This window comes from Ahaetulla prasina, chromosome 1 (assembly GCF_028640845.1).
Source record: "Ahaetulla prasina isolate Xishuangbanna chromosome 1, ASM2864084v1, whole genome shotgun sequence".
NCBI classification, from domain to species: domain Eukaryota; kingdom Metazoa; phylum Chordata; class Lepidosauria; order Squamata; family Colubridae; genus Ahaetulla; species Ahaetulla prasina.
Window position 1 is genome coordinate 154,261,022 of NC_080539.1, and position 15,191 is coordinate 154,276,212.

General features: G+C 43.1%; 2 protein-coding genes across 2 annotated transcripts in view; one reads left to right on the top strand and one right to left on the bottom strand.

The window, feature by feature from the left end:
* ROCK2 (Rho associated coiled-coil containing protein kinase 2) overlaps positions 1-11,859 on the bottom strand; it is a 96,041-nt gene extending 84,182 nt beyond the window's left edge. Inside the window, exon 1 of the mRNA XM_058178606.1 lies at positions 11,713-11,859. Coding sequence (XP_058034589.1) covers positions 11,713-11,859 — 147 coding nt within the window. The remainder of the gene's footprint in view (positions 1-11,712) is intronic.
* Positions 11,860-12,251: 392 nt separating this feature from the next.
* Positions 12,252-15,191, top strand: part of E2F6 (E2F transcription factor 6) — a 31,395-nt gene continuing 28,455 nt past the window's right edge. Inside the window, exon 1 of the mRNA XM_058178581.1 lies at positions 12,252-12,383. The gene's annotated coding sequence lies outside the window, so the exon portion shown is untranslated. The remainder of the gene's footprint in view (positions 12,384-15,191) is intronic.

The following is a 15,191-nucleotide window of genomic DNA, read 5'->3' on the forward strand; positions in this document are numbered from 1 at the left end:
AATTATCTAACAGGATGAAGAAAGAATTAACAGATCAGATTTTCAAATTTTCTAACCAGGAACTAACCAAGCAGAACATCTGATTAGAGATGGGGTGTTTGCTTTCATTTTGCTTACCTGTTCACATGGGGACTCCTTATCAACTATGGCTAGCAGACAAGATTTTAAATAAAGGCTTGCTTTCAAAATCAAAGCCGAAAAAGTAACTCTACCGTGTTCAGCTTAGAGTAGTTTCACTCATGCAAATCAAACATTAATTTTAATAGAAAACAGGACTGCTCTTGTCCTTGTATTGCTTGTGACACAACTGTGATACTAACCTCTGTGCGCTTCAAAGCAGAGCTACTACTATTAACGTTATGAAAATCGGACTTCTGGATTCTGAAGGCTCATTGCATAATATATTTGACTAAAGATTTCACGCACTGTTTACTAACTCAAATCCTGCTAGAAAACACACTTCTTTCAAGCCTTACTAAAACAAATATTTATCCTGAAACAACTTTAACTCTAGCACTATGTTTTCATGAGGTAAATCAAGACCGCCATTTCATCTTTTGCACTAGGACAAGAGCAGACCAGCACTAATGCATAATCTGAGAAAACTTCTCACTTACTATGTCAGTAAAAATTATAGAAAAATCCCATAGAATACAGCAAATGTAAAATAGATATCCCCAACCTGCTGTCCTCTTGATTCCTTAGACTAAATTATTTTATCAATTCTAACCTGCCTGTTCCTGGCCTTTCTAGTTACCCTGGACTGGCAGAGAAGCAGGCTGTATGTAGTTCAACATCTAGCTAATAGATAGAATGTAAAGTCTTATTTTTTTCCCATCTACGTATCACTACAAAGGTTAGAAAAAGTACTGAATAGAAGGCATAGAAAGAATGCCTTCTAAAAAGGTATTTAATGTTTTAGTAGCCATATCACACCGCTCACTCATATTCAGTTTCCAATGACTGTTATCACAAAACCTTTTTCACAATCTCAACTATCTCATATTCTAAACTAACACATTTGAGTTTTCCTATGCATTTCTATTGATTTTTAAACAGTCAGCTTCCTTAACATCTCATAATCATTTTCAATTGTTAGCCATCCCACATTTTTGTATTATTTGCAAACATGAAAAGCAGTATTTCTATTCCTTTCTGTATATTGTTAATGAAAACGTTAAAGAAGCACTTGACCCAGGAGTGAATGTTGTAGCATACCAGATGAATAAAGTGTGATGTCTTTACAAACCATATTGGCTGTACTGATGTATCATTCTAACCCAAAATAAAGCTTGTCACATCATGGCTAAGTATGCAATAAACACTTCTAAAAAAAAACAAATGGAGGTATTTTCTCCCCCTCTTTTGTTGCTATCCTGTTACTGACAACAAAAACTTTAACTATGGCTGGAGTTGCACAACACACACTTTAGCCTAACTTATCAGCCTGTGTGATGAGTTTATGGCTCAACGTGCTATGTAAATCTAGAAAATTGGACTAAGTAAGTCACAGTGAAATGAAACAGCTTATAATGGAAATGTAGCCTAACATATTGAACAGAACAGTGTTCTAATCAAAAAGTAATCAGCTTATTCACAGAACAAGACAGGCAACCCATAAATTGCCATTTAAATGAGCACTAGAAATAACTATTATGTGTAAGTATTATGGTCCATCAGTATTTGTCAGGCCCACTGTTGTGCAAGGCTGTGGTTGTGGGGATAGAAGTGGAACAAGAAATCCTAAGTGTTTTACTTCAAACTTATGGAGAAAAGACAGGATATAAACCTACAAGATAAATCAGCACTTTAATAAATACATACTGTTTAAGAGAGGCACAGATGCTGATAGAATTATAATTCCATCCTGCTCTGCCAGAGGTACCTTTGTTTTATCTTTAACAGAAGACAGAATAAAGGCAACCACTAAGCTGGAACAATCCAGAGTTTTAAAGTGTTAGATTTGAGCATAACCTTCTATGTGTTTAACCACTCTGACTAATAACCATATAAAATAGCAATAAATGATAACAGGAAAGGGAAGTCACATACATATCAGGAAAAAGTGTACATTCCCTGTAACACTCCTGTAACTAATTATTCTGAAGTTTTAAATCTTAAATTATTAAAAATACACAAAATAATCACCATTAATTTACTCCACTGAGTTAACATTCATTTTTGAAAGCACAAACAAAACTAAATGCTGAATACTATTATTTCCAGCACTCTAATGATGTTCAGCAGAAAAATATTCTCCTTCAACTTCTGATTTGAACCAATTGATTGTTCATTTGATTGGTTGTTATTAAAACATATGGAGTAATTGTTAAGATTCTTCCCATTATGGAAACTGCTATAGATAGAGCTCATTCATTAATTCCTCAACAAATGTGGATAAATACATATATAGGAAAAAACCCTTTAAATAAAATCCTATTTGCTGTTTTAATATTAACAAGTACTAAATTGTATATAATTTGCAACTATTATTAAATATACCAAGCTATTTATTAATCATGACTGTAATCACTACCTACTTTGTTGTAAAAACTGCTAATCTCAATGAAATTTGAAATCTATCAACTTTTACAAATCTTTCACACATTGAATTGTCAAGTAACAAAAAAGAAGGCTTTTTACTTTCTGGAGTCTGAGTAAAAAGATACATTTAATTGTATCTTAAAAATATGTATGTAAACATCCATACTTAATCGATTTATTTTATATAGAATATGGGGACTCTCCACGCGTCCCAGACCGGCTTACTTCAGGGCCCCCACAAGCAGGCCATCCATGCCCCAATACCTGCCTTGCCTTGTGACACCGGCCCAGATCTTTTCCCGGCACTGGCATGGCACCGGAGCAGGAGGTTGAGCGATGGCGCTGTGGCTACAAGACAAGGCAGTTGTCGGGGCTTGATGGCCTGGCTACGGGCCCCCGAGATAAGCCGGTGCACATGCGTGGAACAGCTCCCTCCGCCTCGTGACTGGCGCATCGCTCAGCCTCCTATTCTGGTGCCACGTTGGTGCTGGAAGAAGTGGGCCACCTGCCACATGAGCTCCTGCTGCACATGGCTGTAGGTGCTGCTGCTGCGAGGCACTTGTTGGGGCATGGGGGCCCTGGGGGTTCTGAGGTAAGCTGGTGTGCATGTGGGGCAATTCCACTCCTCCTTGCCTCACTCCATGTCAGCAGCACCGTGAGCAATCAGATGAAATGGGTAGGTGGGCGGCGGCCCAAATGCTTAAATAGGGCTTATTTGGGGGGTAGGGTTTATATTGGGCGCACATGCAGAAAACATGCTAGGTCTTATTTTCGGGACAGGTCTTATTTTCAGGGAAACATGGTATTATATGACTCCAATTAACTAAGCAAACTAGACTTTACCGAAAAACTGAATAATTTTACTCAGCAGTTATCACAATTTTTGCAAGGTAATGTCGCTCTTCCCAAATGTAATAAGAATTTCATAAATTGAACTACTATTACTCTTCCTTCTCCACATCCCAAAAACACACAACACAAAAGATAAGATTAAATTTTAAGAGCTGAATAAGAATTCATTTTACTAAACCTTACTGACACTGCAATCTTTTTATAAAAACAAAGCTGAATTGTTTCTCAATTTCTGTTCTAATTACATGACTGAAATACTAAGATACATCAAACATGAAATTATTGTTGTAAAGGACATGTTTTCTTATGAACAAGATTACAATAAAAATGAAAGTTCTTCAAATTTTCCTTAAAAATCAGTGAAGTTTTATTTCAAGTAGATATTTATCATATCTTCTGTCCTATGTGTATGTATTCAAAGAACGCAGTCACTAAAAAATTAACCTATTTTACTTAAACAAAAGTTGTGCAATCATGCCATCTGCTACAAAATCAGTAAACAGCAAAATATATTTTTCACAAAAGCAGAAAAAATCTGACACACTACCAACTTTTCTTGGTGAAATTACTTCAAATCAATTGTACAGTACTAATATAAATAATAGGACAATTATGTGCTGTTAAAAAACGGTTCAAAATAAATACTTCAGCCTTTGTGCGAGCATGGCATTTCTGCTAATCGTTAAAAAAGCTTTTTTTAAAAGTCCCAAATCAGTCCAAAAACAATACCTCTGCTTTAAAGATCCAACTCAGTAATGCTTCTCTTAAAGCAGTTAAAAGTTTTTAGAGACTTATGCAGAGGCCTGCTTTAAAAAACAGAGAAGACTTGCCATGTTAATGAGAAGTCATTCAAAGCTATAATTTTTACTACAGAACAACTGAAAGGAAACATCAGATCAGAATTAAGTATTTGCCTGATTTTTTATTTTTTTTTTTGTTATCTACTGTATTTATTCTAGATACTCTTTCCTTCAAAGGCTAAAATGTAATAGTGCTGGTAACAGGGTTATTTTCTTATGGGTACAAGCACTGAAATGTTTTGAAATATTTCTAACTATTATTCCTAGCAAAATTCTCCAGTTTGATGTCTTCTAGGAGTACCTAATTAGTTTTCCCAATGAAGATGATAACTGGCTATAGTGTAAGAAGGGTAAACCAAATCTAGGAAGAAACCAGCATGGTTCTCTTGCACTGTCTGGGAAATAGTGTAATTCAAGATGATGTTCTTCAAGTAATGGAAAGCCAAACCTAATAAAGAAAAAAGAGGCCAAATTCTGGGAAAAAAGCATGACAATAAAGAAAGAGGAGCATCAATATACTCCTATTAGATGAGGAGTATATCTCCAAAAACAGATTAAGGAGAAATGATAAAATCCTAAATTGAAACAGAATTGGATAATTAAATATCAACTGATAGGAACAATGCTCAAGAAGGATATGAAAATAACAAAAAACTGGATGAATTCTTTGTCTCTAATGTATAATAGAAAGATACCCCAGTCAGTTTGTATTAACTTTCTCAGAAAAAAATTTATACCGAGAAAATTGAGTAACAGTCAACAGTATCTTGAGAGATGACACAATAACAAATCACCAAGTCATGATCGCATCCATCTGGGAGTTTTTAAAAACTCAAAGGTGAAATTGCTGACAGACTGGCAAAAATATGCAACTTGTCTTTCAATCAGACTTAGTGCAAAATTGTATCCAAATATGACTGCACAACTTTTAAAAAGATGATCCAAGGGAGATTTGGGAAATTATAGATAGACCAGTCCACTTAAGATCTGTTCCATTCAAATAGACAGAAATGATAAATTACAAAATGGAAGAATATGCTGTACAGATATATTGCTAATATATTTTGTAAGTAAATATACAAAATAATTGATTTAAAAAATAGAAATTAAGAGTAAAAATGCATAATTTTTTCAATGAAGCAAAATAAAGAGTCCTTTAAATACCTTGTCTGTAATAATGACATGAAGGTCGGCAGCTCAGCGGTTCGAATCCCTAGTGCTGCCGTGTAACGGGGTAAGCTCCCGTTACTAGTCCCAGCTTCTGCCGACCTAGCAGTTTCGAAAGCACGTAAAAATGCAAGTAGAAAAAATAGGGACCACCTTTGGTGGGAAGGTAACAGCGTTCCGTGCGCCTTTGGCGTTGAGTCATGTTGGCCACATGACCACGGAGACGTCTTCGGACAGCGCTGGCTCTTCGGCTTTGAAACGGAGATGAGCACCACCCCCTAGAGTCGGCAAGGACTAGCACATATGTGCGAGGGGAACCTTTATCTTTTTAATAAGGTAAGCCGAGGGAGACCACTGTTCCTCAGATTGCCGGTTTTGAATCCCTCTTTGTGAAGTGGGGCCATAGATGTCAGTTGGGCTTGTTAGTCACGTACCTGGCTCCTTGCTGCGTGACCACAGCCCTGCCCGAGTTGTTGGATGTGCTTGCTGGGGTGGCGGTTGAGACCCCTAGACTTATGGTCATGGGGGACTTTAACCTGCCATCTACCGGCATGTCATCAACGTCAGCTCGGGAGTTCATGGCCTCCATGACGGCCTTGGACCTGACGCAAGTAGTGGATGGCCCTACGCACATCGGGGGAGGCACACTGGATTTGATTTTCATCTCTGGACAGTGGATGAGTGATCTGGTTTTGGGAGATGTAGTCATTGAGCCGTTGTCATGGTCAGATCACTCTCTCCTCTGCCTGGACTTTCAGACCGCCACCCACCACCGCAGGAAGACGGGACCAATACGGTGGTTCCGTCCCAGGCGCCTGATGGACCCAGAGAGGTTTCTGACGGAGCTTGGGCCATTCCCTGAGGATCTTGCCCACGACACGGCTGAAGAACTAGTCGCGGCTTGGGAACTGGCCGCAGCTGGGGCTCTTGACCGTGTCGTGCCTTTGTGGCCTCTGACCCGGCGTAGGTCTCAACCAGCTCCTTGGTTCTCTGAGGAGCTGAGGGAGATGAAATGCCGGAGAAGATGCCTAGAGACTGCCTGGAGATCTAGCCGTTCAGAAGCTGATCGGACACTAGTTAGGTCCTTTAGTAGGACCTACCTAGTAGCACTGAGGGAAGCGAGGCGTTTTTACGTCTCCTCCCTCATTGCGTCGGCAGATAACCGCCCGGCTGCCCTGTTTTCAGTGACCCGCTCCCTTCTTCAACAGGGGATGCGGGATGACCCGTTGCAGGGACGTGCCGAGGAGTTTAGTGGTTATCTATATGATAAAATTGCTCAGCTTCGGGATGGTTTGGATCAAAGTTGGGTGGATCCAGGTGAGATGTCGGAGACACGTCTTGTTGAGACTGTTTGGGATGGATTTGATCCTGTGGCTCCCGAGGACATGGACAGGTTACTGGGGAGGTTGAATGCCACCACATGTTTACTGGACCCGTGCCCCTCCTGGTTGGTGCTGTGGCCACACAGGAAGTGACACGAGGCTGGCTCCAGGGGATTATAAATGCTTCATTGTTGGACGGGGTCATCCCTGCTGCCTTGAAAGAGGCGGTAGTGAGACCCCTCCTCAAGAAGCCTTCCCTGGACCCGGCTGTTTTAGGTAATTATCGTCCGGTCTCCAACCTTCGCTTTGTGGCGAAGGTTGTAATGTAGAGAGTGTGGTGGCATGTCAACTTCCCTGGTACCTGGATGAAACTGTCTATCTAGACCCGTTCCAGTCCAGCTTTCGACCCGGATATAGCACGGAGACGGCTTTGGTCGCATTGGTTGATGATCTCTGGAGGGCCAGGGATAGGGGTTATTCCTCTGCCCTGGTCCTATTAGACCTCTCAGCGGTTTTTGATACCATCGACCATGGTATCCTGCTGCACTGATTGGAGGGATTGGGAGTGGGAGGCACCGTTTATCGGTGGTTCTCCTCCTATCTCTCCGATCGGTCGCAGACGGTGTTGGCAGGGGGGCAGAGGTCAGCCCCGAGGCACCTCACTTGTGGGATGCCACAGGGGTCGATTCTCTCGCCCCTCCTGTTCAACATCTATATGAAGCCGCTGGGTGATATCATCAGTGGCTTTGGGGTGAGGTACCATCTGTACGCGGATGACACTCAGCTGTACTTTTCCACCCCGGGCCACCCCAACGAAGCTATCGAAGTGCTGTCCCGGTGTCTGGAAGCCGTACGGGTCTGGATGGGGAGAAAAAGGCTCAAGCTCAATCCCTCCAAGATGGAGTGGCTGTGGATGCCGGCACCCCGGTACAGTCAGCTGCACCCACAGCTGACTGTTGGGGGCGAGTTATTGGCCCCGATGGAAAGGGTGCACAACTTGGGCGTTCTCCTGGATGGACGGCTGTCTTTTGAAGACCATTTGACGGCCGTCTCCAGGAGAGCTTTTTACCAGGTTCGCCTGGTCCGCCAGTTGCGCCCCTTCCTAGACCAGGATGCCTTATGCACGGTCACTCATGCGCTCGTGACATCTCGCTTGGATTACTGCAACGCTCTCTACATGGGGCTCCCCTTGAAGGGCATCCGGAGGCTGCAGTTGGTTCAGAATGCAGCTGCGCAGGTGATAGAGGGAGCCCCTCGTGGCTCCCATGTTACACCAATCCTGTGCAGACTGCACTGGCTACCTGTGGCCTTTCGGGTGCGCTTCAAGGTTTTGGTTACCATCTTTAAAGCGCTCCATGGCATAGGGCCGGGTTATTTACGGGATCGCCTACTGCCACCGATTGCCTCCCACCAACCCGTACGCTCTCACAGAGAGGACTCCTTAGGGTGCCGTCCGCCAGGCAGTGCCGACTGGCGACACCCAGAGGAAGGGCTTTCTCTGTGGGGGCTCCCACCCTCTGGAACGAGCTTCCTCCAGGGCTGCACCAACTTCCCGACCTCCGAGCCTTCCGCCGCGAGCTTAAGACACATCTATTCATTTGCGCAGGGCTAGCTTAGGGTTTTTAGTTTTAAAGTTAGTTTTAATGGGGTTTTATACTATTTTAGTGATATTTTAATTTCGGCCTAATTAATAAGTTTTTTAATTGTTGTTTTTACTTGTATTATTCTTATGTTTTTATTTGGCTGTACACCGCCCTGAGTCCTTTGGGAGATAGGGCGGTATAAAAATTTGAATAAATAAATAAATAATGACATAACAGTAATTAGCTGTCAAATTTCCAGGCAGGTGGTAAAATCCAAGTGATTGTTCCAGAAAGAGCTCTTTCAACTGGCAGAATGGTGAGCCTAACAGTAAATGCAGCTCAATTAAATTAAGTGTAATGTGATACATTTTAGTGCCCAAAACTCTTAACTCCATATATTCACTGATGTGGTTTGAACTGTCTGTAACTATCCAGGAAAAGGATGTTAAGGTCACAGACAATAATTCAATGAAATGTTGAATCATTTCATGGTAGCTGTGAAAAAGGCAACATCCATGCTAGGGATCATTAGCAAAGCAACTGAAAATAAAATTGCCAACACGGCAATGTCTTTATACAAATGTATGTTATACCCGCATCTAGAATATTGTATATGGTTCTGCTTGCTGACTTTGAAAAAAAATAACTGAGTTTCAAAAAATGCAAAATGAATAGAGGAGTTTTATAACAGCTTCCTTTTGAAATAAACACATACTATCTAGAACTGTTTAGCTTGGAAAAAGAGTGACTGAGCAGGGCTAATAATCAAAGCATGTAAAGTGAATTTGACATGCATAAAGTGGAAGATTTTTCTCCGCTCTTAAAATTCTAGGGCCAGGTGTTATCCAGTAAAGCTGAATAAAAGGATATTAAAACAGACAAGAAAATGTTTTTTTTATACAGCACATAATTAACCTGTGTAAATCAGTACCATAAGACGTGATGAGGGCGATAAGTTTTAATGATTTTAAAGGAGGGGGGGTTGGATAAATTCATACATAATCAATCAATCAAGCCTTAGATCTTAAAGAGCCAATTTCAACTCTACATTGGGAAAATATGCCTCTAAATGCCAAATGCAAGAAAACAATGGGGAGAAAGAAAGATTCTCCTGCTTCTAAGCACCCCAAAGGCATTTGAGTAGAAAAGAAAATACTGGACTATCCAGATCTTACCCTGGTCCACAATCATAGTATACTCTGAATACTGCACACCTGTATGGGGAAGTTGTCATACTAACAAGATTAATGTTCACCTTAATGACACTATGAGAACAATATCTGGAATCTTTACATCCACACTCCTCTCAAATGTTCTTTCTAATATTGCCCCTCCTAATCTCAGATGACAACAGACAGTCCAAGAGTGGAATAAGACAAATACATCATTGACTCCTAGGGATCTTTCAATACATAAAATATTAGACACTCTATCTCTCACCAGGCTTAAGTCTAGAAAACCAATTTGGGATAACATACCCATCTTAGGATCTAGATGAAGAATGGCGATTAAGATGGGCAACTTTTAATAACCATAACCAAACAAACCATGCAGATCCAACAAGCTAATTCCAGGAATACAGCTGCCCTGAAAAATATGGAACCCACTGAAGAGAATCGGGACAGGCCATGGAAGAACTAAGGCAAATCTCTTTAAGCAGGGAATGGCTGAGAGCCCAAAGTGTGACTGTTATGCTCTGGAACCAACTATAACATATATAGCTCAAGAATGTCTCCTCAGGAAATTTCAAGGCACCTGTGATGATCTCATCACAGCCACACCAGAAACAGTTACAACCTCAAGATATTGAATTATAACATCTATCCCAGTACAATTCTATAGCCCCATATTATGTTTATTTTATTATGGTTTTATCACAATTTTTATTCCTATATTATATTATCCACATATCATAGATTTTATTTAAACTATATTTGTATATCAGTGATTGCATGACTTCTGTAGATGTAATGTGATAAATAAACCGTAATCCAGCATGGCTATTCTTAAAATGAGGCAAAGCAAGAATTCTAAATCTTATAGTACTAACGCTACAGAAAAGAACCAGATTGGTAAAAACTATCCTGTAGTAAGCATGTATTGTAGCACAGAGATGCCCATATTGTTTAGTCAGTTCCTGTATTTTGGCCAAATAGAACTGAATCATTTTTGCAGATGGTTCCAGCTGCTCTCCCCCCTCCAAAAAAAATGCCTGCAGGATAAAACTCTTGGGGGGGGCAATTCTTTTTCTCCAACCTTGGTGTGAGGTCACTGCTATCTCAAAATATAGACAGCATACTGAGCTCACTACTTCATATTCAGAACTGGAAGAATTTCAAATGGTATTCCTTAATAAGCTTTCTAGTAGAAATGAAGTGTTCTTTGTAAACAAACATCTGTCATGAAAGTTTCTCATTTTTTTGTGCAGCTAATAAAGTTAATCATTCCTCCTGAATCTACCTTCCCAAGATATACTGTTTCATGAAGTATCACCATAATTTCTAAAGTGCCTTCACAGAGCATGCAACAAGTCAATATTAGTTCCCCATTAACAGAAATCAAGTTCACTACAGCATCACTGAAAAACAAGAATCTGAACTGAAAAGTTAGCGGCAAAGACTGGACCTCTCAATACAAGCAGCTTAAACACGGACAATGTCTAAATAATTGAACAAAAACATCCACAATCAAAAGTAAATTTTAAGAACTCTTAAAAAGACTCCTGGGTTTTGACTCCCAAATCGCAAAATTCTGGGAAGAGGCAAGGGACAAGCCTACACTATGCAAAACATTATTTTACACCACACACAACGTTTTTGTTCCAGAAATCTTATCTATCCTCTCACTGGGACTTCACTTCAGGGATGGGGAGGGAAGGGGCAGAATCCTTCAATAGGACCACCCCTTCCCCTTTTCATCATGTCAACACACTTCCGTGAGAAAAAAAAAAGAGTGTTCTTCATCGTTGCCTCGTCCACTCAATCCAGACTCTCAAATAAAAATTCCTTCAGTGTTGAGCGTTTCCGAGCGCAGGGAGGGGGCAGAGCACAGGACGGGCATTGTATTTTAGACACAAACGTCTACTAAATAGTTAAGTCTCTCCGGCCCTCCAGTCAGAAGTATTCAAACTCTCCATATTGAGAAACTGTACTGGTGTACAGAAACTGTACATCTTCCTCTCCCCGCCCAGCGCTTCCAAGGCAAAAAGTGGGAGCAGGCTCCGGTCTTCCCACCCAAGTCCTGAGCTATTCTCTCCTCTTTTCCCACCAAAGACGGAAAACGCGGGAGGTGTGGATTCTTCCAAGTATAATGTAGCTTTAAAACACCTCAAAGGAGATACCGCTTTGCCCGTATCCTTGCTTGCCCTCAATCTCAGAATTATTATTTTTTTGCACCTTTCTCTAATACACACACACACACACAGCCGCCATCAGCTGAACTCACCAACAAACTTTCCACATTGACCGGAGATCTGGGGTCCCGGATCATGGACTCCAACTTCCTCTGCCGGCTCGCCAAATGCCCTTCCCCGGATACCGGCGGCGGAGAGGCAGACATTTTCGTTGCCTGTCTCGGCTGCTGGTGGTTCATTTTCACGTCCGCGGCGGATCTCTCACCGCCTTTTTGTCCCGCTGGGTTCCCGGGCGCCAAAGCAGAACCGGAGACCGTCGCTTGATTGGAAACGGAGGAGGAGGAGGAGGAGGAGGCGGCAGCAGGAGCGGGCGGAGACTCTCTGCCGTCTCCAGCCCCGCCGATTGCTCTCCACTTCGGGGCCTGCCGAGTTTGGGGGCAAAGGAAGCAAACGATCCGCCGGGCGGAGAAAAACGGGGCTCAGTCCCGGCCTCACCCGGCCAGGCCTCTCTCCGGAGGAGCAGCCAGAGAGGGGCAAGCGGACGACCTCCTCCTCCTCCTCCCCCTCGCCTCCCGATTGGGGCGGGCACTGCTGCCGCTGCTCCACCCGCCCGCTTCCCAGGCATGAACAACCCAGAAAGGGGGAAGGTGGGCGCCTGGAAGGAGAAGGGAAAGGGAAGCCGCCTCGGGAAGCCCCGCCGCGGCCTTTCCGTTTCTCTCCTTGGTCTCTTCTTCTGCAGCGACGAGGCGGGAAAGGAAGGCAGGCAAGTTATGACCGAGCCCCCCACGCTGCCTCGGCCATTTTGCACCAGGTCACTCACTACCCGTCGGGGAGAAGACAAGGGAAGGAGGGAGGGAAAGCGGCGGCGGCGCCCGACTTCCTCCCTCCTCCTCTTCCTCTGTGGCTAGAAGGATGGGAGGGAGTGCGGCTGGGCCCGCCTCGCTGGGTCTTTCTCTTGCTCTCTCTCTCTGGAGGCGTTTCTCTCAAGGGAGCGGGCTGCCCCGCGCTGACCTCTGCCAGTTGCCGCTTCGTCGGCCGAACGAGTGATTGGAGCTTCTGCCTCCTCTTCCTTCCCCGCCCCCCCCCCGCCACTTTTAATTGCAATTGCAAGCTTATTTTGCAATTATTTTGGCGGCAGCGGCACGGCTACTACTACAGCCATGGCTTCCTCCTCCTCCTCGTTACCCACAAGCCTTCGCTGGCAGAAGGATCCCCCACCAAGAGGCGGCCAGGCAAGCGAGGAGCAGCAACGGGAAAGAGGGAACAACAGGACGGGGGAAAAGCGCTTTCTCTCTCTCTCTCTCTCTCTCTCCTCGGGGCTCGCTATAGAAGTCCCTTAGCTCGCAACCCGGGAAAGGCTGTGCAATTGGTGGGGCCGGGCTGGTGCTTATTCGCCTTAGTTCCCCCCACCCCCCTTCAAGGGACTTGTTGACTGAGCTCCAGGAATGGCACGCGCGACGGGAGGCACAGACGTCTATAGGTGCGTGCCTTCCTCGAGATATAAGCTGCCCTCAGGCCATCCAAAATAAGCGGGTGACTCCCTTGCATGCCGCCCTCTCTAGCCCAGCCACCTCCCGCCGCCAATCGGCTGATAGCAAAAGCGGGGAGGGAAAACAACGCGATAGCAACCGAAGTGGAGCGATTAGCCTCAAGAGGCGGACCGGCCGGTGATGCTTGCGGGATGGCACGCAGACCATATAAAGCTCTGAGGGCGACTGAAAGGCGGGATGGATGGATGGGTGGGTGGGCTTAAAACTCCCGGCTGCAGCAGCCCTTGAATCAGTTCGCCGGTTGTTTGTGGAGGGGGGGGGTGGTGGTTGGCCATGTAAGGTGGCTTGGGTTCGTCATGACAACAGCTAAGGTGCATGTGCGGCATCTCCCTGAAGGCTAAGCCAGGGAAAGCCATCCTTAGCTGAAGTGACGCCATCAACTTCTATCCTGATGGGAAAGCCGATGTTTATGACCTTTGTTATGGGAGATAAACGCTGATGAAGAAGCAGCGGAAACCTTCTGCCTTGAATATCCAAATCAATAGGACCGCAGTACCACAATATTCATTCCTGTTATGTCTTCTGGCTGGGGTGGGGTTTGATTTGGTGGTGGTGGTTGTTTTTTTCTTCTTCTCGATTTTGCAGAACTGTGGCACACCATTCACAGTTCATGCCTGTTACTTTGATTGCATGCTGGCCTCTGCCCTTCACCCCCCTCCCCAACGTAATATATTGTGTTTGGATTTCAAAACATCTTCCTTTCTGCTCATAGCAAAGGGTGGTTGTGAGCATGCATAGAATGTTTTATTCACCTGCAGTAGGGCCCCCTGCTAAAAAAACCTACCCCCTAATTAGAATTAATGACATTCCAAAATTAAAAGGACACATACAGTGTTCTGGATAATGAAAGATTACCTGTTAGCGCCACAGCGGGAAGCAGGTTCCGATCCAATGAGTATACTTTGTGCCCCAAAGCCTTTTTCAAGCCAGATGATACTAAAGGGAGAGGCTGAGAGAAAGGAAGCCACATCTGTCTCGCCTGACCCTCTCAGATATGACATTTCTTTCTTCTGCTATGTAGACCTGTATTTTTCAAACCTGGCATGTTCAGGTTGGGTGAAGTTCAACTCCGGAATTCCCCAGGTTGCATGTTGGCTGGGAAATTCTGATAGTTGAAGTCCACGCATCTTAAAATAATTGCTAAATGTGAAAAATACTGATATTGCTAAATGTGAAAAATACTGAGCTCTCCAGAATAAAAACTGTAAATGTCCAGCACAAAAGGATGTCCTGCCTTTCCCGAGAAAGAAACTACAATGTGGCAGCAGCTAGCAGCTAGTTTTGGTTTGAAGTGATTCCAGAAGATTTGTTTAAAAAATCAGGGCCTGGATACCAAAAGAATGGAAGATGCTCTGGAGCTACAACATAATACAACATAATAACCTTTGGGGAATTTTGCAGCAAACTGACTAATGCAATAATCTGTAACACAGATGTTATATTGAAATCTTTCAATGAAATGCATTTAATGCTAGGTAAGGTCTAGTTAAATTTTCAAGGATAATATTATATGCAGGTATGGCCTAAAAGAACTCATATAGAAATGGTGCATTGAAGTTGTTATCATCCTATCTTTTTCATCTGCTTTCAAGTCTTGCCTATTTAATCTAATGTAAGAACATGCTTTCTCATTAAAAGTTCCTGAAAACTAAAATAGCACCGTAGTAAAGATTCCTCATCAAGTATTAATAGCATTTCCCCTCAAGTACCAGCTATGCCTTCTTTCCTTTTATATGAAAAGAAAAAAGAAAAATGTGAATATCAGAAGCCAAGAGAAATCTAAATTAAGTTTTAAATCTTCAGAAATCTGTATTTATTGAAATCAATGTGACAGAAAACATGGAAGGCATTAAAGGTGGAACCGTCAAATGAGAGAGATGATCTCATTGCTAGTTTTATTGTGCAAAATTTTTGGAGGGAAAAAAAATTCCTGATTTCAAATTACCGGTACCGGTTAATTGCCAGCATTAAGCAATAACTACATGTACTAATTTCAGTGGTGAAATCTGAACCGGTTTATT